This window comes from Triturus cristatus, chromosome 2_2 (assembly GCF_964204655.1).
Source record: "Triturus cristatus chromosome 2_2, aTriCri1.1, whole genome shotgun sequence".
NCBI lineage: Eukaryota > Metazoa > Chordata > Amphibia > Caudata > Salamandridae > Triturus > Triturus cristatus.
In genome coordinates, this window is record NC_140582.1 from 431,840,198 (window position 1) to 431,866,115 (window position 25,918).

The 25,918-nt window shown below is 42.1% G+C and overlaps 1 protein-coding gene across 1 annotated transcript in view; it reads left to right on the top strand.

Moving 5' to 3' along the window:
* Nucleotides 1–19,662, top strand: part of RAB33B (RAB33B, member RAS oncogene family) — a 34,919-nt gene extending 15,257 nt beyond the window's left edge. Inside the window, exon 2 of the mRNA XM_085641526.1 lies at nt 12,242–19,662. Within this exon, the coding sequence (XP_085497652.1) occupies nt 12,242–12,688 (447 nt within the window). The 3' untranslated portion in view covers nt 12,689–19,662. The remainder of the gene's footprint in view (nt 1–12,241) is intronic.
* The last annotated feature ends 6,256 nt before the right edge of the window (nt 19,663–25,918 follow it).

The window sequence follows — 25,918 nt, forward strand, 5'->3', positions numbered from 1 at the left end:
CACCTTACACCTTTCCTGCTCGACTATTCAACAATGTATGCCACCATGCAGACCTTGACAAAGGAATCGGCATCCTTATACCCAGGAAAGAGCCATTTGTCCTCTGGTATCTCAGCCGCCTCCTCGCTATCACTACCAACCGACTCCATACTCCTCGCTTGCACTGCACCGGGCGCCGCCATCTTCCGTCGCGAGACTCTCGCGAGAGTTGATCTGCATTAGGGTAACATTTCGCTGGGGCGGGCTGAGATAGAGGTAAGGACCAGGGTTATCGTCACTGACGTCCTGCACTGATAGCGTGAAAGACTAACCACGATGCGTCACTATTGAGTCCTGCCATCATCAGGGATGTCACTACCGACCCAGTGTGTACAATTATTTTTTTCAATTAAGTGTAATTGGTGGCATAATAGAATCAGAGTGCATAATGAAAAAGAAAAATAAACTCGTTTATGAGTTGTTAGACAAAACCTAGTTCCCCAAATCGTCTTTATTGAATGGTTGGAAAACGCTCCCAATCCAAGATGGCAGCCGCGCATTGTACGTACAGGCAAGCATACAACAGCGGCAACGTCCAGCGACAAACAGTAAACTTGCACTGGCCAGCCTACCCTTCTTAAATTGACTCGACAGTTGTGAAAAGACAAGCGCTCGCCATTACGTTTTTCGTTCATACACTTTTCTCTTTTAGAGCCGTCCCAGTTGGACTGGCTCGTCTGACTTCCTTTTGTGCTAAAAGGTTTCTTATCTTTATGGGGCCATGTATTTGGCCCCATAAAGATAACAAACCTTTTATGCCAGCAGTAAGTCAGGGCAGCCAGTCCAACTGGGACGGCTCTAAAAGAGAAAAGTGTACGTCACTGGAAGCTCTTTTCCAATGGCTGGCCACCGTTTACCATAAACGGTGACGCCAGCCAATGGGAAAGAGGGGCGGGGCATAAACCTCGCTAGTGAAAGCTACCCTAAATCATTAAATCTCGCCAGCGAGACTGCGCATGTCTGCGCAGCCTACGCCAGGCGAGACCTAAAAATATTGGAGGGGATTGTGTAGTAATCAGTTGTAGGAGCCCTGAACTGGTCGAGAGGTTGGTTAGGAGCGGGGTAGAGCCAGCTTAGGGAGAGATGACAAATACCTTGTTCCTCTGGGTATTTTTTATAAGCATCTGGCACCAAGGTCAAGGGTGAGTGTTGGGCACCCACCCCATGGGATTTCAAATAGGGATGACTTTCCTTTCCCCATTTCAAATAGATTCTCCCCACTGTCTGACTTGGATGGCCTAGATTGACGTTCAGTTTGTTTTGGTCAGTCATTATTCGTTAGTAGCTGGGATTGTGGCTACTATCCTTTCTCCCTCCAAACCTGGGCCACTTTCAACTTTATGCCCCCCTCCACCCTGCTCTGCACTTATTCCCATAGAAATCTGTTCTCCATTGAGGTGTTGTCTGGTCTCAAGAAGAGACCCCCAGTAATGATAGTGTCCCCATCCTCGAGGATCCAGTTCCTTGTTTGCCCCCTAATACTAAGATTGTTTCCTGGAACATTGCTCGCTTGGTGTCCAAACTTAAGTGTTCCAATTGGGCTTCTTTTATTGATTCATTTGATATATGGCTAATTCTAGGAGACCGGGTCAGTTGTTCCACAGTATTGAGCTGGGTTTGTTAATTTTTCTTTGGCTGCTTCTTCCTCAGGGAAGGGCAGACCTTTTGGGTGGGTTGACAGTGTGGGATAAAACCTCCCTCTCTTGTACATCCAAGACGATTGATTTGGGCAATGCAGATGCTCAGTGTTTCCCAATCCTTCCTGACAGGCAGTGTGTATTTTTTGTATTATGTATATTTAGGGCTCCCGGTTTTATGGTATTTATTTTCTTGACTCTTCCGTCTGTATTTATCCATATTTATTTTTTGCTAATTTTATCTGTGTATGTATATATATGTATATGTATGTATATATATATATATATATATATATATATATATATATATAATATACATTCTCCACACTCGACCCAGATTTCTGAAATCTATGTCCCATTGGCAGGTGGCGAGCCAGAACCGGGCAGGTCTCCCGGTTAATTATAAAGCACACAGCGTCTTCTTCACAGAAGGACTCGCACTCAGAAGGTAAACCAAGGTTTATTCGTTACGCGTTTCGTCAGACACACTGACTTGATCACAGTCAGTGTGTCTGACGAAACGCGTAACGAATAAACCTTGGTTTACCTTCTGAGTGCGAGTCCTTCTGTGAAGAAGACGCTGTGTGCTTTATATATATATATATATATATATATATATATAGATAAAGCACACAGCGTCTTCTTCACAGAAGGACTCTGAGATATATATATATATATATATCAGAGTCCTTCTGTGAAGAAGAGTCCTTCTGTGAAGAAGACGCTGTGTGCTTATATATATATATATATATATATATATATATATATATATATATATATATATATATATATATATATATATTCATTCACAGAAAAAACCATAGGTTTCAGGCACGTTATAGTTAGGAATTAGCATTTAAAAAACCTCAGAAATTCACTGAAAAAACCCTAGGTTTCAGGGGTGTTATAGTTAGCTGGACTTTTCACTTGTACAAAACCATTGAAATTCCCCCGTTGTAGTTAGTTCAGCTAACTATAACTCGCGCGCCCGCAATGCACTGCTGATGACGTCACATATTACATCACTGATGACATCACTGATGACATCACTGATGACATCATCCTTGTGATAGAGTGGCAGACCTCCTCTCACCCTAATATAACCTTTGATACACACATTCAAAAATAGAGACTAAACTTTTCAAAACAATGGACGTACCAATACCAGTTACAACAACTTCTTCAGTAATTCTAAGGTCCAACTAGCCCACTAGGTACCTCCAGGAAGTGCCACAGAGCTGCGTTGCAGAGAGGTGTAAAAAGTGGCACGGCCTGGACCACCTCTCTGCAATGCAGCTCAGTGGCGCTTACTGGAAGCACTTGGTGGGCTAGTTAGCCCCCAGGGGCCCTCAGTATTGAAGGAAAATTATATCCCCAATTTAAAACGTGCCATAGTGCGTGTTTGCACACGTCACCTCAGGCCCCGTCCCCTCCCTTCACCACTGTAAACGCGCCCTGTGGCTGTTCTAAGTTGAGAGATTAAGTCCCCTTGAATCCTAAGGGTCCCTAGGGTCAAACTAGACCACTAGGTACCTCCAGTAAGCGCCACAGAGCTGCGTTGCAGAGAGGTGTAAAAAGGGGCTTGGCCTCAGAACACCTGTCTGCAGCGCAGCTCCCTGGTGCATACTGGAGATGCCTGTTGGGCTAGTTGGCCCTCAGGGACCCTCAGTATTGAAGAGGAATTAATTCCCCAACGTACAACTCGCCAGGGGGCACGTTTGCAGAGTGCTGCAAGGAGGGGGCGTGGCCTCCGGCACGATGCCAGTCTTTTATTTATTTTAATTTTTTAAGAAGGGGGGCTGTGTGGTTCCCCTTCTTATTCTAATTTATTGGCCCTGATGACCCCATCCCCCAGGGCCTGTCTCCTAATTATATTTTTTTGACCCCAATCCCCAGGGCCGGCCACTGTTTTTTTATTATTTTTAAAAAATATATATTTATACACACACCTAGGACATGCTGGACAAACCGTACGTACCTATCACCATGACGATTTGCGTGATATTCATTAAAAGGCGACTATGCATACAATGAATCCACGTGGAATGTATTTACACCACTAGTGAAGCTCTGACATGTCTGATGCCCTACCGTGCCTAATCCCGGTAGACACCCTTGTCGTTTATTTATACAAACATGGGTAGCTATTGACGGGCACATTTAATACACATGCACACCAAGCCATTCAAAGTGGATTCGACAAAAATTCGACCAAAACTATGCAAGAAACCCCCCTCACGGTTAATAAAACACACATCCACTGCCGGATGTGTAATACTTTTTATTTTACTCTCTGGAAAGGGGACGAACATCACTTGAGAGTCACAGCGCGCTCCTGGCAGAGCCCAATGCTGTGTTACACCCACCATTGCCTGCTGAGTGCCACACACCTCTGTGTTGTATTCCACCAGCTAGTGCATATGCTATGACACTCTCTAGCCCATGTGCACTGTAACACCACCCCGTGAATGCCACACTTGTCTTCGCACGGGTTATATTGCCCCATCTAACGTGCCTTCCTCGATGCCTATGTTATAACGCACAGTGCTATGCCATACATATTACAATCTGGGATCCATATCTTTGTCACAGTGCATATGTAACGTTACACTCCCCAGCACATATTTTATATTACAACTTTAGAGACTAGTTAGGTTACACAACACTGCCCTGTGCATATTACACTCCAAGGCGCATATCGCATAGCACGCGCTAGTGCCTGTGCTATCTCGCGCTCTCCAATGAATCTGTCATTGCGCACAATGTATTGCATATTATATTTCACGCCCGGTTCATGTTATATCACACTTTTTGGTGCATAGTTTATACCATACACTATATCTAGTTTTCATTTTCAATCGTGCTCTCAGGGCTATGTTCTATATAACACTGTGTTCACCTACCCTTTTCACGGGCATTACATTTTGCGATAGGGGGTGGAGGGTCAGGGGGTGTTTCTGCCAAGTGAGCCCGGAGTCACAGTCACAAACGTCCTCTTCTTCCTGAATAAAAGTGAGATTATGCTGCATACTTGTTCATATTTTAAGTAGTTCGCACAGACACACGTTTTAAAAACAATAAAGTTCCTAATACCCGCCTTCTCTGAACAGTTAGCTTGCTGCCCCATCCCCCTCCTCCCTATCCTCTGTTGTGTGAATCCATGGACTAGCCTCCTCCCTCCTGCCATGCATGGTCTGATGTGCTGCCACTGCCCTCAATTTAGTATGATGTACCAGTCCACTCCTTCTGCCCTCCATTGCCCAATTCTATGCCCCATCATTGACCTCCTGCTTAAACTCTGTGCTTAGCTTACTGCCCCTATTCTCCTTCCCCCTGCCCTCCGATGTCTTTGTGTATGCCCCTGCTCCATCCTTTTTGCCCACCATGTTCCATGGACCTGCCACTCCTATCTACTCTGAGTGTTCTGTTGAGCTGCCACTCCCCTCCCACCTGCCTAGCATTGTCAGATGACTGTAACCTGTCCCTGCCACCTCCACCCTGCCTGTCCACATGCCATGCCCCTATCCTCTTCCTCCTGTCCTACATGGTCCATTGTACTGCCACACCCTTCTGCCCTCCCTGGTCTGTTGTGCTGTAACTGCTCCTTCTGCCTGCCCCGTGCGGTCTGTTGTGAAGCCCCTTCCCCTGAACTTTTTTGTCTGTGCACAGGTCCTGACCCTCCCTTCTATCCTTCATCGTCCTTTGTGCATGTCCCTGCACCCTCCTTCTTGCCCATCATAGCCATTGTGCTACCACTAACCCTCCCACTTGCCATGCATGGTCTTCTGTGCTGCCATGGCCCCTCCCACCTTCCCTGTGTGGTCAGTTAGCTGCCCCTGAACCCCTCCCACCTTCCCTCCATGGTCTGTGTGTATGCCATCACAGTCTCACTGTTGCTCTTCATGGTGTGTCTTGCTTCTAGTGCCCATCCTGCCTGACCTCCATGGCTATCTTGCTGCTCCTGTCCTGCCCCCTTGCCCCCAGCCCTCTGTTTCCATGTGCAGACCCCTACTACCTCCCTCCTGGCTTGTCTGTTCCATTGTAATGCCCCTGATCCATCCCTCCTGCCCTTTATGGTCTGTTATGCTGCAGCTTTCTCTCCTGTCTGTCCATTATGGTCCTGCCTCTTGCCCCTCTGTTCTCTGTTGTCCATGTGCATGGTCCTGTCCCCTCCCTCTTGCTTTCTATGAATTGTTGTGCTGCACTCCCGTCCCGCATGCCCTGTGTGGTGTATTGTGCTGCTGCAAACCCTGATGCCTGCCCAGCAGGGTCAGTTTGGTGCACCTCTCCATGTCCCTCCTGTCCTCTGTTATCCAAGTCCATGTCCCTACCCCATTTCCTTCCATGATCCAATGTACCATACTTGCGAACATTTTGAACTTGGTAAGAGGGAGATTTTGAAAAAAAACTGGGGTATTGATTTTCCCCTTTGAGTTACATTGAAAAAGAGGAGATTGTAGACAGGAGACAGATAAAATAAAGCCCATTTGAGCTTAAAAACGTTGGACGTTTCCTGGCTGAATCGGGTCTGTTGGCATGTATGGTTGTACTACCATTGCCTCTTCCTTCTGCCCACAATGGTCTATTACATTGCCACAGTCTCTCTTGCAAGTCCTGTATTGTTGGTTTGTTGCCCCTGCCCCCCTTTCCACTGCCCTCCATAGTCTGTTGTGCTGCCACGGCCCTTCCTGCCTGCTCAGTGTGGTTAAATTGTTGCCTTTGCACCCTCCTACCTGCCTTCAATTTTCAGAGTCCGTGCCCCTGGCCTCTGCCTCTCAACAGTATCCTAATGAACAACTAGATTGCTAACATTCTATATCCATTACAAAAGTGTGGAACGCCTGACGTCATCTTGATGTAATCAAAACTGTAATACCTAGAGCATTTCCTTTAAAAATTACATATATGAGAGGGTCTTATTGGCATCAAAATTATGGTTAGTGCTCTAAAAGACTAAAATAAGGACATATTTTCTGAGTTTTCAAATAGCGAGAAAGCACTTTTAAATTATTTGTTACCTTTATGTTTTTTTATCCAGTTGACCACTTGATTAAATGTTGCACTTAGGGGAGAGGATGTGGTGTTACTTCCAGAACTGCAGACTTTGCAACTGGGGAACCAGGTTGGAGTTTCTGCTTCAGCTCGACATTCTGTGATTCTGGTCAAATCACTTAGTCGCCCCATGTCTACAACCAAAATGAATTTGTTCTTGTGTGATGTAACCAATGCTCATGTAAAGCACTCCAATACCTGACAAGTCTGCACTATATAACACTGCAAAAACACAAAATAATAAGTGTTTTGCACACTTCTGTCATTGGGCTATATTTGGGCTACATCTGGGTGATTTTGGGCTACATTTGGGCTCTTTTGTCTCCGGTGGCCATCTTGGGAGATTTATTTGTTATGAAGTTTCCTAATTTCCTCATGTACTGCAGTCTCCTCAGTAGGAAATGCTTTCAGTTATTTACTTTGATTCCATCATGAAGGTATTCGATATGTCACACATTTGCCATAAATTCTGAATGTTAGCACTCTAGTTGCTCATTAGATCACTGTAGTAAAACTACTGTTCACCATGGAAGTCTGCTCCTGATATTAAAAGTGAATGTTTCTGTCTGCATGTCAGAATTTTTTATTGAAATAGAAGAGGATTTGAGAAGTCACTCAAAATGTGCCCTCATTATCTTTCTTCTGCATTAATCATAATTTCTATGGCAAAATGAACTCCCTCATTGTGTTCCTTTTTAAATTAAATGTTAAGTGTTACCAGTTTATTCCAATCAAGATGGCTTCAGGTGTGCCATACTTTTGTCATAATGAAGACAGTAAGCGCTCTAGTTGTTTTTAAGAACACTCTGGGAAATTCTGTCATTGGGATATACTTGGGCTACATCTGGGTGATATTTGGGCTACATTTGGGCTCTTTTTTGTCTGGTGGCCATCTTGGCAGACTTATTTGTTATGAAGTTTCCTAATTTCCTCATTTACTGCAGTCTCCTCAGTAGGAAATACTTTCAGTTTTTTACTTTGATTCCAAAGGCAATCAGATGTGTCACACATTTGCCATAAATTCAGAATGTTAGCACTCTTTTTGCTCATTAGATCACTGTAGTAAAGCTACTGCTCACCAGGGAAAAGTGCTGCTGGTATTGAAAGTGCATGTTTCAGTCTGCATGTCAGAATTTGTTAATGATATATAAGAGGATTTGAGAAGTCACTCAAAATGTGCCCTAATTTTTCTTTCTGCAGCACTAATCATACTTTCTATGGCAAAATGAACCCCCTCATTTTGTTCCTTTTTAAATTAAATTTTTCTTCCAATCAAGATGGCTTACGGTGTGCAATACATTTGTCATAAGTAGGACTGTTAGCGCTCTAGTTGTTCTTTGGAACACTCTGGGAAGCTGCAGTAGAACACAAAGGAATCAACTGACAGTCTCTGCCCTTGTTGGATGTACATGTTTTACTGAGAATGTCAGACTTCATTCTCACATTACTGAGAAAGATAATGTGAATTTACAGAAAATAAGCTCTCAGTTTAGCTTATAGATCACCTTCCAAACCTCTGTGGGAAAAGCATGAGAAAATATTTTTCTCTCAATCATGATATCCCAGCAGAAGGCTTTTTCACATGGTGAAATCACCTTGGAACATACCACAATTCCTAAAATGAGTATGGTACCATCAACAAATGATTTATAATGTAACTAAAGTCTTAAAACCTTCTATTAACTGCAATGCTTTTTAATGAGGTGCTATCATGTATATTGGTCCCAAGATGGCTGCCAACACTTCTTGGATGAAGTGCTGACAGTCAATCAGATCTCAGGATGAGATGTGTGGTTAGGCTTCGCCCACATATATATATGATTTTACTTTTGATTTTCTCAGGAACTACTGAACAGATTGACACCAGACCTGCAAAAGGCACATCCCTGACCTGAGGACTACCTCTCTGCCAAATTTCAAGTAATTCTGTTCAGCCGTTCGGGCTGTACCTTGGACTAAAGGTCCCTATGGAAAATTGCATGGGGAAAACGTGTTTTGGGACCCCCCTTTTTTCTCAGCCCCCGCTTGACGAATCCCCCCGAGACTTTCAGGGTAGGAGCGGAGCGCCCCACCTATTTTGAAAATTTCGCGAGGATTCGTCAACCGGCGCCAAAGTTATTCCAAATAGAATGTTGCGGATTTCCTATGGAGACACGGTCATAACTATAACTATCTACTGGCGACCGCCAGTAGATATAGATATATATTTATATATGCATCCCAAATCCGCACTAAGGCTCACTCGTCTAGCGTACATGGCGGCACCCATGATTAAGAGGCAGGAGCCTCGAAACGCGTCGGGACATTTAATTTTGAAAACTGATGCCTGTTCTTTGTGAAAATAAACCGGAAGGTTTTCCTCTCAAGTCGTGTGCGCTCTCGTTGCTTTGGGGCACCTTTGATTCGAATAATTTACACGGCAGCCCTGCCGTGGAGAGCTGCACCATCCCTTCAATTGTGGGAGGCTAGAGTCGGAACTGTGCCAGATTCATCAGCACTAGAGAGGAGATTAATGTGAATTGGCGTCAGCTTCAAGGCCCACTGAAGGGCAACAACGGATTACAATGAAGCATGAAAACAGCGGAGCCTACTAAGGTTTGAATTGAGTGACTCTGTTTAAGAACTACAAGTCCCAGCATGAGAATGACACACTAGTGCACTGCGCAAAGCCCACTGGGGGTATTTAAATGAGGCATGCTACGAGGGAAAGTTTCAGAGTCAATCTGCTGCATCTGCTTATCACCCATGATTAAGAGGCAGGAGCCTCGAAACGCGTCGGGACATTTAATTTTGAAAACTGATGCCTGTTCTTTGTGAAAATAAACCGGAATGTTTTCCTCTCAAGTTGTGTGCGCTCTCGTTGCTTTGGGGCACCTTTGATTCGAATATATATATATATATATATATATAATCACACAGCGTCTTGTCTTCTTCACAGAAGGACTCGCACTCAGAAGGTAAACCAAGGTTTATTCGTTACGCGTTTCGTCAGACACACTGACTGTGATCAAGTCAGTGTGTCTGACGAAACACGTAACGAATAAACCTTGGTTTACCTTCTAAGTGCGAGGCCTTCTGTGAAGAAGACGCTGTGTGCTTTATATATATATATATTTATATTATCTACTGGCAGTCGCCAGTAGATAGTTATAGTTAGGACCGAGTTTCCATAGGAAATCTGAAAATTCTTTTTTGAATAACTTTGGCGCCGGGTGACGAATCCTCGCGAAATTTTCAAAACTAATGGGGCGCTCCGTTCAGCTCCTACCCTGAAAGTCTCGGGGTGATTCGTCAAGCGGGGGCCGAGAAAAAAGGGGGGTCCCAAAACACGTTTTCCCCATGCATTTTTCCATAGGACCTTTAGTCGAAGGTACAGCCCGAACGGCTGAACAGAATTACTTGAAATTTGGCAGAGAGGTAGTCCTCAGGTCAGGGAAGTGCCTTTTGCAGGTCTGGTGTCAATCTGTTCAGTAGTTCCTGAGAAAATAGCATTTAAAAGCATATAAATATCTATAAGCGCGCACCGTGCGCGCACCGTGCGAGCACCCTAACGTGCGCGAGCGTAATTCTGATTGGTGGTTACATGTTAGTCAACGTTCAAATCGGTCGAAATCAGGAAGTGTCGGCTGCCATTTTGTTTGTTTTCAGTGCGAGAGTGAAAAAGGAAGGCGGCGAACGTGAAAAGGGGGCAGGGTAGAGAGTTCCTGACCCCCTAGCCTTTGTCAGGGGGACCCCGAAGGCAGAAAATTATTATTATTTTTTTTTAATCGCGGGGGTGCGCGCACGGTAAACCCCCCAAAAAAAAATATTTTTAATACGTAGTTTATTGTAAAATAAATATATATAAAAGATAATAATACATAAATAAATTAGCATTTAAAAAACCGTACAAATTCACTGAAAAAACCATAGGTTTCACACACGTTATAGTTAGGAATTAGCATTTAAAAAACCTTGCAAATTCACTTAAAAAACCATAGGTTTCACACATGTTATAGTTAGGTGGATATTTCACTCGTAAAAAACCAATGAAATTCCCCCGTTAATGTTAGTTCAGATAACTATAACTCGCGCGACCGCCACTCTATCACAAGGATGATGTCATCAGTGATGTCATGAGTGATGCCACTGACCATGTCATGAGTGATGTAATATGTGACGTCATGAGCAGTGGATTGCGGGCACGTGAGTTATAGTTATCTGAACTAACTATAACGGGGGAATTTCATTGGTTTTTTACGATTGAAATATCCACCGAACTATAACATGTGTGAAACCTATGGTTTTTTAAGTGAATTTGCAAGGTTTTTTAAATGCTAATTCCTAACTATAACGTGTGTGAAACCTATGGGTTTTTCAGTGTGTGTGTATATATATATATATATATATATATATCTCCTCTTCGATGCCGATGACGGAACGGTTCCGTCATGCACGCCGGTTGGACTGTGCTTATGACGGAACCGTTCCGTCATGGCCCCGCCCGCGCTCAGATCTTTCAGCACTGCGCGGGAATCCGCGCCGCGCTGAAGAGGATATATAATATTTATGTTTGGGTTTGTGAAAAATTGAAACTAGAATTTTTCTACATTTATTTACCCAATAAACATGTACTCAGGCCTGAACTCCTGCCCAGTTTCCGTGGTATAAACCCACTCAGATGATAAAATATGCACATATATAAGAAAACATGCAAATGTTAGTATCAAGGTTGTGCATATCTACTGCTGTTTAAGGCTCTTTAGTACTTAAATTCCTTTAATTTGTTCAACCCCCCTTACCTTTCAACCTGCAATGCTATTGGGCTGGCAGTCATGATTGACAGCATTTGGAATCACTAAAAAAAACCAATTTCCTTTTTTGTCCACATTTAAAAATAAGGTCTTTGCGATGGTTTATTTTTGCAATCGTGATCAATCATTTTTTGCTGGGTGGTGAATGTTTGGTAGTCCTATAATCCTAGTATGGTGCGTATGCACCTTTAGCAACAAAACGGTTATTGTCAAAACCCTGCAATAAATTAAGACTAGACACAGAAGATATGTACTATTCTGAATCTGTGTGTTGGGTACAAAGCCAAACATCCTGTGGTCAAAGTTGCTGTGGGCTATGCGTTTAATCCACATATCTAAACCTTTTGAAGCTGTAAAGCAGATTTGGATTGGGATTGTGTATTTCTTCTGATATACTAGCGTGTGTGATAGTATTGGGTTGAGTAACTACCGTTTTTCCTGGTTATACTTGAATAACAACAGAACTACCTCTGCCTTTCATAATGTTATTATTTACCAATCAGAGATTTTTCAGTTTATGGGGTGTCCTACGTAAGATAATTTTTGTAGATCATGATTGTATTTTTTAGCATAGTTACTGTCATGTTTATCAACATAATTGTGAAATAGTATGCCAGAATTATAGCGTATAGAAAATGTTTGATGATGCAATGTCTCGATGTTTTAAATATTAGACTGATGTGTGACCTTTAAAATGTATTGCTGTTTGTACCATTTCAGATCCAACTTTGGGATACAGCGGGACAAGAGCGTTTCAGAAAGAGTATGGTGCAGCATTACTACAGGAATGTTCATGCTGTCGTCTTTGTGTATGATATGACAAACCTGACCAGTTTTAATAACCTTCCATCATGGATTGAAGAGTGCAGACAGTACTCACTCGCGAATGGGATCCCTCGGATTCTTGTCGGGAATAAGTGTGACTTGCACAATGACATCGAAGTGCCTACTGATTTGGCCCAGAAATTTGCTGATTTTCACAGCATGCCACTTTTTGAAACATCTGCCAAGAATCCGAATGACACTGACCACGTGGAGGCAATATTCATGACCCTGGCCCATAAGCTGAAGAGCCACAAGCCTATGATGCTTAGCCAGTCTCTTCTAGATAACAACAAAGTGCATTTGATGCCTGAACAGAAGTCTGCAATGACCTGCTGGTGTTAGCTGTAAATCTGTACTGTTGGCAAGTACTTTACGGAGGTGAAAGAATGGGAGGACACCATGTTGAATGTAGCTGAATACTTGTTTCTTGGCCTTTCTTCTCCAGTATGACATCCTCTCCTTCCACTGTGCGAATGTGTCAGACCGGAATTTCTGCAAGAATTTGAGACATTTTGAAGACATTCTAAACACGTTTCAACACAGCCTTTTTAAAGATATTAATTTAGTCATGCATATGTTCATGTCCAAGAGCATCTTGCTTTGTATTGCTATAGAGGATCTCACTTCGTTTTGGGGTTTTCTTTTAATAATCGATCACTTATGGTAATATGACTGCTTATGCATCAAAGCGTTTGACACAACTCGTCTACTGTATAATTGGGAGATGGATTTATAGAGGACATCAGGCAGAATATTGAGAAAGGTCAACTCAAGCAGTTTCTTGTGGTATATAGACCAGAGGTTTCCGTTAGCAGTTATATATTGACTAGCAAGTTTAAAGTACTTTGGTTTGCACGCTATTTTGTACCTCCAAACTTTGCTTTTTTGTGATTGATGGTTCCCTTGAAAGTTTACAAAGTAAGGAACTAAATGCTGCAGCTTCTATTTGTTTTCTACCCACTAGCATTGTTTTAGATTTGCTGTATATTAGGTAGGCACATCGCTAGGCTAAGCAAAAAACGCCCTGATGAAAAAATGTTAGGGTTTGGCACTACTTACTGTAAAGCAGACGTGTGAAACTTCCCAGGTCTGTCTCTTTCTCATCAAAGCACCTTATGTAATTCTTTCGACTGCCCTGTAATCATTGAAGTTGAGATGGAGAAGGCAGTTGTGTTTAACTTCAGCCATGAACAAGAAGGACTCCTTCCTCCTTCCTTCAAAGCAAACAATGTAATCATGCCCATTAAGTAAAGTTTGAAGAGCCCTCTGTGAACTGTGCTGCATTATATGGCATGGTTTAGAATTCTGACTGATTTTGCAGATTGTGGCTACTAGCAGTCTGTGTCTGTTTGTTTTTTTTGTTTTTGTTTTTGGAAGATTGCTCAAGGTAGAGATAAGAAAAATATCACAACAAAATGTGCACAGTGCCCCCGATTTATGTCACATATTGTACTCTGGCTTACATTTCACTTGGGTGGAGTTCGAGTTTGAGGATGCTGTCATTAAAACTTTTGAGTCCTTGACGAACGTAAATACTGTATACTGTTTTGCATCATACTACTTCTGCAGTCGGCACACTGCCTGCAAGCTGTCAGAAATGCACCTAAGCGGTGACCGCAGAACGTGTTAAACGAGCATGATAAAAACGATAATTACTTGTGCCCTTTCTCATGTTATAACTAGCCTTCATTGCGAAACACGCTGGTTTGGGCAGGCAGCATGTAGTAATTGGATTTATTTGCTATGCAGAGAGGTAAAAAGACTTGAGAGTCTTTTTGGAGTTGTCATAACGGCTGTTCCAGTCCCACTCTGTTTGGTTCGGTCGCTGCAGGTGTGCCTTGGGATGTAAGGTAGAATATCCCCACCACCTCCACCACTGATATAATGTATCCCCGCCTGGTGCGTACTAGCGCCACGCAAGACATGTATGGAACTGGTGAAATTATAGAGGATCGTGCTCTTGTAGCACAACCTTTACACGGTTTGCAGTTTGTCTATAAGACTGGGCAAAGTTTGTCTATTACTGAAATTCTGTGATTGGTCGGAGGGGCTGTAATTTCAGCGCTGGAAATAAAGTACGATTATGTAGTTTTGTTATTTGAGCAGTCTCCAGGATTTTAGGTGAAATATTCTCTACAATAGGTGCTAATCAGACGTATTGCATGAAGCTAACAAGTGTGGATTTCAAATGAGGGCTGTAGTTTCAATTGACTTTTGTGCATTACAAATCTCAGATTATTCATTTAACCATCCACATCAAATAGAACTGTACATAGCAGCAACGCACCTTCTCTGCATAACATTTAAGTTGTAATTTGTATTCCAATGTGCCTCCTTTCCAAAGAATGCAGTTTCCTAGTTTAAACACACAACCACCTGTTTGTATTAAATGCATATGTAACCCATGAACATAATCTTCTCCTAGAAATGTCACACTTAACTGACTTCCCCCTTCTACCTTTCTGACCCTCCTGCTCTCTCTTACTCATTCAGTCGGGTACTTCTCCAAATTCCGTTCCTTTCAGGGATTGCATCGAATTTGATCATTTTTGTGGTTGTATTCTTTACTTGTTGTGCCTACGTGGGCTGCGAATCATAACGACGCTGGGCTGCAGTGCTGACTCTTACTCGAGTTACTGAGTGAAAATAAAACTGTGGTTGCTTTTCAGCATTGTGTTCAGAACGTTCTCCATGGGTGTTGGTCTTCCTTTTATGGGAAGCCCAGGTAGGCTTGCAGGAGTCAGTCGCTGAAAGACAAGCCAGCTTTTGGTGCTAGTTGCTTGCTTTGCATAGCATGTTAGTTGGACTGTAAACACCCAGGGATCTCGCAGTGCGGTCAAGATCGATTTCTTATGAATCTGAAGTATACTGGTAGTGACATTCTTTTTCTAGCGTTGCATCTTATTATTGTTTTTTTTTTCTTTCATATGCTATATTTTGTCAATCTCAAGGAAAGGAGGTGCAGCAAGCAATATTTTCATTTAGACTTTTAAAAACTCACCACGTGTGTCACTTCCTGCATTAACATCCAGGAAGTAGTGTTTCATCAATGCTTGGAATACTGCCTCTTGCGATCTAACGAAGGTCTTCGGCAGTGTTGCAGCTGGATTCATTTAATTGCCGCTAGTTGAGTGCGTAGTTATTTTCTGGCTGGCACTGGTCTCTTTGGATCTGTATATAGACCTCAAATATTGCTTACAGTATTTCACCACAACGAGCATTACTGAACACCAGGAACAATTCATTTTTACAGACATGTCCTCCATTCTGAAAAAGTGTGTTTATCTAATCTTGAATATTGACAACTGTTTGAACTTTATTGTCCGCTAAATTCTGAAAGAAACTGAGCAACACAATTAAATTGCATGATGTGAAAATCTTTGGTGTTAATTTAAAGTACAAGTACATCCCTAACACGCACCACTTTGTCTTTTTGAAAATTGAGAACAGCCTCCCTAAGGTAGAAAACATTTTTTGTTTAAATAACTTTTTCATTTTAGATATGCGTATGCACTAAGTTAGAAAACTTTGATTTCAAACATCTTGCCAATATCATAGCAACAATTAATTCTGCCTTCTAAGAGTAACTTGGGTCAAAGAAATGCATGTATTGAAAACAAAAAAAACAACCTTTGTTACAACAGTTCCATGCTGATCACGAACAAACAAAAGGGATTCCTAACTGGAATCCATTTCTAGGCAGGCTTTCTAGAAAGTCTTTAATGTTTGGCATTCTAAAGCAAGGGATCTTCCATGGCCTTTTTCTTGCCTCTGCATTTGTAGGAAGATGCTCCTCTATAGATATGTTGGATCCCAGAGCATTCCATCATCAGTGAGTACTGTAGAACCATATCGGAAAGGTCCTAAAACATATGTTCTTGTTCTGAGCACCAGTATCTCTCCCCTAAACTCTCTTTATTCCTTACATTCTGTGAATTTAACTGAGATGGTTGGCGTCTAGGATCACTACCTTAAGTGCCACATTCAGGGATTGCTGAATCTTTTTGCTGGGGAGAACCTTGTTCTTTCGCCATAGCTATTGATGTTCCTAAAGGGCCTTCTGTTGTTTGACAAGGGTTTTGGCTTCAGCTACCAACATTGGGGAACATGTTGCACTTGTATAGTTACGGATTATGCACCATGCTTTGCATGATAAAAAATGTTGAACTGTTTCCTCAGATCTGCCAGCTGTGCTTTGCCTTTTTGTACTGAGCCAGCTAGGCATGGCCTGCTTTTGAATACTATTTCAAGTTGATCTTTGGTGTACGCCCCTTTTGTGGCAGTTTTATACATCTTAATTTGGTGCATCTGCTTTCAAATGTCTCGGATCTGAAGCAATGTTCATCCGACAGTTTTTTGCTGCTTGAGTGGATAACCTCAGATCTAGGCCTTGTGGACTAGATTTGTATTTGCCTACCCTTCTGAATCTTTACTCGAAGTGCTCAATTTTAAGGTGTGTTATGATTTGTTTTGTTTGATTTGTGAACCATAGAGAAATTTGTGTTATTTTAGTGATCTGAGATTGCTCATCTTGAACTACTATTCCTCCGAATAGAGATGCTTCATACTGTCCACCAAGGAAAAGTCACCTTGTGCTTACATGTAGTCATGACCGCCCCTCCAGTACCTTGGATCCATTGATTATCTAATAATACATATTTTTGAAATTGTTAGGGTATTTTTCCATGTTTTTTTTAGGAATTCTACATTTTAAACATCCCTGCAGCATTTTTGTGGTTTTAAGTCAAGTGGACTGCTAGGTCAACATTTACTAGTTCTCAGTGTGAACGTAAATGTGTGCTCTGACATTTTGTGGGCTGTAACAAGTACAAGTTGTTTATTGACTGTAGACTGATTTGAAGCACAGCAAAGTGATCTCTTGAAGCTGTTGACTGAATTGAAAGAGAAGATGAATCGCCTGCATTTTCCTGATGATATGCAAGTTAGGCAAAAGACCTAAGAAGAGCGCATTGTCTTTTTAGTGGTTTGTGGTATCCCGAACATTCACTTGTTCCTGCATCACTTTTATCTTTGAGATACGATGTTGGATGGTTATTTGAGTGCCTTGCTATGAGGCCTATATAGGACAGATATCCTCCTGACGTATTGCAAGTATTATAGAATTATATCACTTTCTTGAGTATCTTCTTGCAGATGTACTGTAGTATGGAATTGGAGCTCCTTTTTTTTTCTTTTTCAAACTATGAAGTGTTAAGTTTGCATGATAGTTCTTCCTCTTATTACTCATAATTTTGGAGTCCGAGAACCATGTCTGAGTGTGGCTTTTTTTCTTCTGTGTTACTCAGTTTTTGCCCTGTGAATAGATCGAATGGTTTGCTGATCTAAGACTGACGACTGTAGTTTGATTTGCTTCTAAGGCTTCACAGATTTATTGCAATTTCCCATTTCTGACTCTTCTTGACAAGAAAATCCTGTCCTATAAATGACATGCTCACAAATCCAGTCTTCCCTTTGGTTTATAAACTGAAGCCTTCAGCCATACCTAACTTTTCCAAACAAAGACCTTGCTCATCTGATCTATGCTTCTTCCCAAAGCGAGTGATTCAAAGTAATCCTCTGTTCTTCCATTAGTGCCTTAACCTCTGATCCTTTCTCTTTGTGAGATGAATTCCAGCAAGACTTTCCTCTTGTCTCCTATCTCCCCATCATGTATTGCCAAACGGTGTTGCAGTGTTAGGTGCTTTGATTGTAGTGGTGTTGTCTCAGCATTTTCCCTCAGGGCATCCAAAATCATGTTTAACTAATTTACCGGGCATTAATAAAATGAAGAGCCACATTTAATAGAAAGACAGATGAGATATGTGGCGGCTTTTAAATCCGATCAGGGCTGAATCCTATTGCAGATGCACATTTCTATAAATAAAAAGAGCTTGAATGGGAGTTTGATAGTGGTTGTTTTACCTGGATGGTTGTTCCAGGACTGAAAATAAGAGACTGATGCTACCAATGATCATTTTGAAGAGACTGCCTATCTTTGGATGGAGTTAAAACCTTCTAAAGCATTTTGAGGGTGTGAGATTCCGGACAGTGCAGGTATTCTGTGCCTCATCTGTTATTCTTAATTTTCTTTCTCCTAGTAAAGAACTGCACAAAAGCCATCCTTTCTATCTATCTCCCAGAGCAATTGTTTATTTTTGTAATCCTCTGTAGTTCTCTGTCTCTGGGATACGGAGAGATGAAGGGGGCATCTAGCACTGAAAACCAATAAAATCTTAAACAATTGTTTCTTGTGCCTCTTTAAGGAAGATGCAAGTGGCAGAATTTTGTTTTCCTGTTTTTTTGTGATAGCAACCAGATCTCAACGATAGGCCGTCCTCTCATGGGTATTTTCTTAAACACCTTGTTTTCCGAAGTAGGTAGAACTCTTGAGATTGCACCTTGGGTAATTTATTCTTTATTTGAGGATAGTTGCTTCTCTTCTGACTTTGCGATGGGGTTTCTCCAGCTTTCCTTGGGGCTGAAAACCGCTAACTAATGTAACTGCCAATTGTAGAAGGAAAACTAACACTTATCACAGTAATTTTTGTGTTTTGTAGAGAATCCTTTACAAATATCTCTTCTTCGTACACTGTGAACAGTGTGTAAACCGTACAAGAAACTTTATTTGGTTTTTCTACACCAAGAATTAGCTTTCTTTATGGTAAAAGGGAACTGTGGAATTGATCTGTATACATTTGAGCTGCTTGTATCGGAAATCAGAGCACTAATATTTGACTGCAGCTTTCATATTCACTGATTTTAATCCGGAGGTGTCAACGGACAACAGATTGCTACTTTAATCAAATATTTTAAACCAAAATGCTAGACTAAGGTTTGCCAGTCCCAGTACAGCACTATGTAGATTTAAAATGTATTTAACATTAATTAATGCGACTTTAAATTTGGTGTCTTTAAACTATATCTTAAGTAATTTGTCAGCACCTTATAACACTGTTTAAAGTCATGTAATTAACCTACTGGTTAAAATATGTTGTAACAAATTTAATGCATGTTGATAAATTGCATAATGCCCTCACTATGAGCTTATTCGCACAAAAACATTAGGAAATAATTGTCCTGTTGAAGTCCTTGCACATTTTTAAAACAATTAAAAAGAGAATTTTGTTACAGTATGTTGAATAAATGTATCAAATGTATGTTTATAAAAAATTTCACTTGTCCATTTATGTTCTTAAAAAGGAAGCTTAAATTTTTGGATTATGATTTAACTAGGAAATGTTTTCATCTTTGCGCAAGACGCACCTTTGGGAAATATATGGTAATCATGCAATAAATTATATTTTCTTGATTGTGTAGTGTTTTGTGTGACCTTTGAATTATTTTTGACATCACTTTATTCCATGAATCAACAGTTAAACCCATTGCTACGAACTAATGTACAACCTCCTTAAATTTTCCATTGCCCCCAGAAAGTGAATTAAAAAGTCTGTACTTTTAACCTCTTCAGCAAATCAAGTGACAGCACCACTTTTATCACATCTCTTCAAGTTGCCTCAAATGGGAAATGGACCGGTTGATGTCGACACACTTCCAAATGTAACCTCTATGAAGATGGGTCAGAATGATGATTGCTCTCTGCAGGCAAGGAGGTGCAATGATTAATCCATCTCTACAGTGCTCGCTGCACTAATGTTACGGTGGACGCTGCCAAGGTAATTTATGGCCAGCATGAGAGTTCTCTAATGTGATACAGCATACATGTGATAACTGTCGCAGGCAAGGTAACATTGAAGTGGTGGGTTTCAGCAGAGGTGCTCCATATAAAGCATAATCAAAGCTTGCAGTGTCATTCGAAAAGTAAAGTAGTGTGTTAAATCAAACTTTATAAGATTTACGTTCCCTTCAATAGACATGGCAGTCTTTTCTGTGGCAAACTTTTTTTCATTATGTCTTTTTTTTTTTTCTTTCTTTCAATTCATAAACTGGTCTACCTATGCCTTTGTTTGGAGGCTGTGCACCCTTTGTGAAATTCATTTTCCAATTTCTTTTTTTTTTTATAGAGTTTTATATAGCGCAAACTAGACCTGAAGAGATCAGGTATCGGAGTGCTTTACATGAGCATCAGTTTCGTTACAGATGAACACATGACAGACACAAGGAGATTAAGTGATTTGCCCAGAATCACAGGATGTTGAGCGTTGATGCTGAGACTCGAACCCGGTTCCCCAGCTTCGAGGTCGACCGCTCTCCCCAAGTCCTTCGACTTATTAGTGGGAGAAGAGAGGGGAGACCTATCGAAAACACACATCTGGTGTCGCACTTGCATGTGTTATGCCTATAATGGATCAATTAAGTGTATTCTGCTTTTCACCATCGGCTTCTCTATAGATATGATGATGATGATTGTATGCTCCAATTGATATATAGCTATATAATGGTGCTTGATAAGATTCCCAAATCTATTGATTTCAATAAATATAACCTCCAATAAAATATTGAATAAACATGTCTTTGAAAAACAAATTCATTGGCCTCCATGCTGGAACTTGTGCCAAGAAAGCGATGGCTGCCTGATTGGGGACTCTGCTTCGACCACAAGGTGGGTGAACCTCTTCAGACAGATCCTGGCCCCATGAAACAATAGAGTGCCAGGTGCAACAGTTGACCATTCTGGAGGAGCTGTGACAGGAAAAGGTAGTGGCCACCACTGAACTGGAGCGCTACTGTGAGGCGCAGCTCCTTCTTGTCCCAGGGCTCTCAATGAGTAGCATTTCTGTGCAGGTAGACACCTTAGTGAGAAATGGAGGGCGGATGTTACCCTCTGCAGGACTCCTTGGCGATGGAGGCAAGCAATGAAATAGTGATCCTGTGCCACAATATGCAGGTTCCTGAAGCCATTGCATTACATGTGACCCACTAAGAGCAGAGGTAGTCTGGCATTTTATGCCTGGCGCCGGGGCCTTCCAACCCTCCTGGGGTTGGTGTGCACCCTAGGTACTTACCCCCTTGGACTGTGCAGTGCTGTTACGGATAGCTTACACACCACCCTAACAAACTGGATCTCTGTGGGACTTGGAGGCTTCTCATAGAGTGTTATCTTTGGATCCCAACTGACATGACACCTTTTTAAAACATTTTTTTTTTTATTTAAATGTTTTTTATTGATTTTATTAATTTTACATGCTTATCACCAATCGGTTATTCTGCTGCAACATGCAGCGATAACGTCATCTACAGTACTTGCATTACCAAAGGAGATATCTGCGCATGCAGTGGAGCGGTAGACATGGTGACTGGGCAGGGATCGTTTATTGTCTTTACTTGGCCATGCTACGCATGGACAGTCAACCTGCTACTCTACACGTAAATCGTCTAACGAGTAAGCTATTGAAGCTAGTTTCGCTGCAGCAAGCATGGTATACGAGCCATTCAACAATAACTGGGGGGTGGTGAGCAGAACTTGGAGCTGAGTTGTAGTGTCGTCATGTTTCTGCAGCTGTTGGCGTATGCAAACTGACATCACATCCTTTAGCATGAAGTGGGCTGCCCGACTCCCCTTCCGTGGTGCTAGAAACAAGGAGTTGTGGTGACAATGTTATAATGATACTATTGTTGCCTTTTAGGTATACCCCTCTCTTGAATTCTATATGTTTGTTATTTAGATATAAAAGTTGAAATATAAAAACGCACATTTATTCATGTCATTATACATTACAACATAAATCTTCTGCTTGAACATATTCATGTTATTTTGTATGAATCAAATTCTCTGCTCTCGGGATCATTCTAAATAATGAGCAAGGTTTCATGGAAGGTGATCATTTCACTTTCCGTTTATAGTTTGTAAATGAAGGGCATGGTTCCACAAAATATAATTAAATGAAAGGATGTTAAGGCCTTTTCTTATTGTTTATTCTGAAAGGTTAAACAATGATCAGGTATGTTATATAACCTAAGAACAGGGTGTGATAGTGAGAAACTTTGCACCAGAGACTTTATACAGAGGCTATATAGAACCATATCCTCTAGCTTGGCTGCCAGGAGGCACAGTTATCCATTGCCCAGTGGGCTTATTGGCCTGCCTGCTGACAGGTACATATTTGATCTCACTTAAATAGTGCATACTGGGTTGTGGGGTGATGGTTGTTCTACTGGCCTTAGTCTCATGTTGCCCCATGGACAAAGTCCTTGGTGTCAGGGGGTCTAGGAAGCCTTTTTCCGTGGTGTGCCCTGGAAAATATCTAGAAAACATATCAACATGAAGTAAGATAAAGCAAGCCTGTGCTGGTGGAGTGCCCTAGGGGAGGGATTGTAACTACAACCTCCATAACTTATCAAAGCGTATCTACGAGTGTTAAGCTTGGGCGGTGTGTACTTGAAGCCTACTGGTGTTTTCAGGCCCTCTGGCGAGCCCACAGAGTGGTCAGAAGAAGGGCTCCCACAGGTTCTTTGGAGGCTGTCGCATCAAACATCACCTACCATTAGACAGCTGCACCGAGGAGCTTCTTGAGCTACATGTTGTAAAAGTGGCCAGGGAGCAGCCTTTAACTGAATTCTTCTACCTCACACCTACTCAGCTTAAGTCTCTAACTTGACATGGCATCTAACAAATCCATGTGAGGGAGAATAAAGGCGTGCACCAGCATGGTGGCAACAAACGGTCCAGTGCCTCGCAGTGCCATGGAAGCAGAGTGAGGAGGGCCTTCTTGACCCAGATAAAGCTATGCATGATCCAGACGAAACTGTCATGAAAAGCTTCATGAAGCAATTCCTCCAAGAAATAGGAGCAGGCTAAGCTGACAAGAAAAAATGCCTTGAAAGAGGTTTCAGAAAGATGTGGACAAACTGGGCGAAATGGTCAACATACTCGAAAGCACTCAGGATGAACAAACTTTAGACCTGAAGGAATATAGAAATTGACTGGCTCTACTGAACGGCCATGTTATTGTTCTGCAAAAATAAAATACATAGAAAACTAAGGGAACAGTTGGGTTTTGTAACCTTCACAAGCATGGGGTGCCCAAGACGATAGATCTTGAAGTCTTTCTGTACTCGACGGGGATCGACTATCTCCCACGCACTCATCAGCAGCAGAATAGACTGTAGCAACACACACTATGCCGGCATCACGCAAAAACTACTCAAGAAACTGCAGAACATCAGCAAGCCTCCACCCTACTCAATCTCTCAGCATTCCCTGCTGCAGCGACCTGAGAGACCTCCACTGGCTCTCAGTCAACAAAAGAATCCTCTTCAAGCTCCTCACATGCCTACAAAGCCTTACACGATGCGGGACCTGCGTACCTTAACCACTGCCTTGCATTCCATGCACTCACCAGAGACCCTGCTCCGCCCAACTGCCACTAGCTACCGTTTCACATATCCACAAGACGACGGCCGAAGGAAGCTCCTTCTCCTTTCTCGTTGCAAAGATCTGCAACACCCTGCCTCTCCACCTCCGGTAATCACACTCAATTCGGGAAAGACCTGGCTGTTTGACCAAACAGCAGAGCCTTTGGTGGACCAGCAGTCCTGGTCCCCCTGCACCCCCCCACCCCCATGGCCCCCACCAGCTCCCCAGCACCTTGAGACCCTTACAAGTGAGTAGTCCCGCTCTACAAGCCTCCTGGTTGATTGATTGAAGTGAGGTGAAACACACATACATGCTAAAGGGTATTCGCCAGCTCCTCTACAATCTCTTCCCACGTTTGAAAAGGTCGGAGTTTACTCCTGTCGAGGGCAGCCGTAAAACCTTTTCCAGTGTGAGGACAAAAGGTGGGGGTTTAGGGGAAGGAGTTTCTCTATGAGAGGTAAACATTTTCTCTCTATGGACAAAAACTCAACCAGTGAATTTCTTATCGCTCAGCAGATATTCGCATGAGCAAATGTGTATTTTTGCTCATGCGTAAATGAAATTCACAAATGTTTGCCAGGAGAATGGTTTCGAGGCTTGCTCCTGTAAACTATTTAGGATCATTGAAAGTGGTAATTCTGCTTCAATGAAAAGTCATAGACCTGCAGGTGCACTTTGTGACTTTAAGAAGAGGGCCCCTAATTTATTATCATATTACGATGACGTTGCCATAACGGCGTTATACTAATTCTCAAATGCTAATCTTTTTTTTTAAATAAAATGTTGCCATGTATCAAACAGGATTTCTTAAATGATGCCTCAGAGAAATTGTACTGAATATTACACAGCAGTTTAACATAACGTTTTTCAAGTTGCTATTTTTTGTGTATTATTTTGAAATCAAACTATCTCCAGTCTTGCTTTCATTCTACTTCGTATATTTACATACATTTGGGGAGTCTTCTAGGAGCATTCTAAATCTCCACAAGGTGTTAAAGTTTGTAAGCATGCGTACACATCTATATATTAGAACCACTATCAGTAATGCAAGCTAACAGCTCACTGCATTGTGCTCAGACCTATAGTAAAGGCTTTGCATTATTGAACCCTATTAACAGTTGTTAACAACTTATACATAGGGATACAAATCGTGCCTTCGTTCACACAATCCTCTTGCCCACAACCATATTATTTTTACTGTAAACTAGCAGCCAAAAGGTTTGTGTTGTGAAGGGTCGTTGGGTCTGGCTTTCTTGTCCTTTGGACAAAATAAATATGAAGACTTGTCCTTGACCTCAGATAATATGTCCTGGGTGTCAGGCTACAGGATCTCCACACCCCTGGATGTGAAGTTCTACATCTGGAGACTGATGCTGTACTTGAAAGGTGAGAGGACGAATGCATTCAAATTAAACGAGCCACCAGACATCTTAGTCTGCCTCTTCTCTTTTGAAGATAAAGAGCGACTTCTGCGTGCGACAAGAAAAGCGGATCAAATCTACAACAGAATCGAGCTACTAATCTATCAAGACCTCTATAGAATCGCACTGCAAAAAATGAGAGCCTTCAAGATAGTAATATACTCCCTCAAGAGCAAAGGGACTAGATATAAATGGGGCCACCCATTCCTTATTCTTTTTTTAATCGGAAGAGTGACCCGAGCTACAGGAGGCAAGTGCAATACTGAACAAGACGCTGCCAGGGAACTATAATGAGTGCCAAATGGGTGGCTTCAGCCAAGGAGCCATGAGTGGCGGAAGGTCCCATTAGAGTGCTCCCTGTGAGCCTTCAAAGAAGGCGGGAAAACGGCAGAGCCAAGGGCAGCAGTAGAACTCTTTCAGAGGTTCACCAATCAGCCGCTTATCCGAGTCAGATGAGGTGAAATCTGTTGACAGTAAAGGCCCTCCTCCATAATTGTATGGGCTACGAAAGGGGTTTGGTGGAAGCAGAGGGGGAGAACCCCACACAAGTTTAGCTTTTTCAAATATTTGGTTTATGCTTGTGGCGTTGGGGACACCGTGTCTAATGCCCAACAGTACTATATCCCATATTTCCTACTACTTTGAGGATAATTTATTGTGAGGCACACTATCATAAGCCTAAACTTTTTAACTACTTTCTACTGGGCTGTGACGCACTGTTGTTAGTTACTGAGGCTTGGTGAAGCCTTTACGTCTGGTGGTTCAAAATGGGTGAGGGGGTAGTTGCACCCACACACATGACCACCACAGAATATCTGCCATTTGCAGTTACAAGTC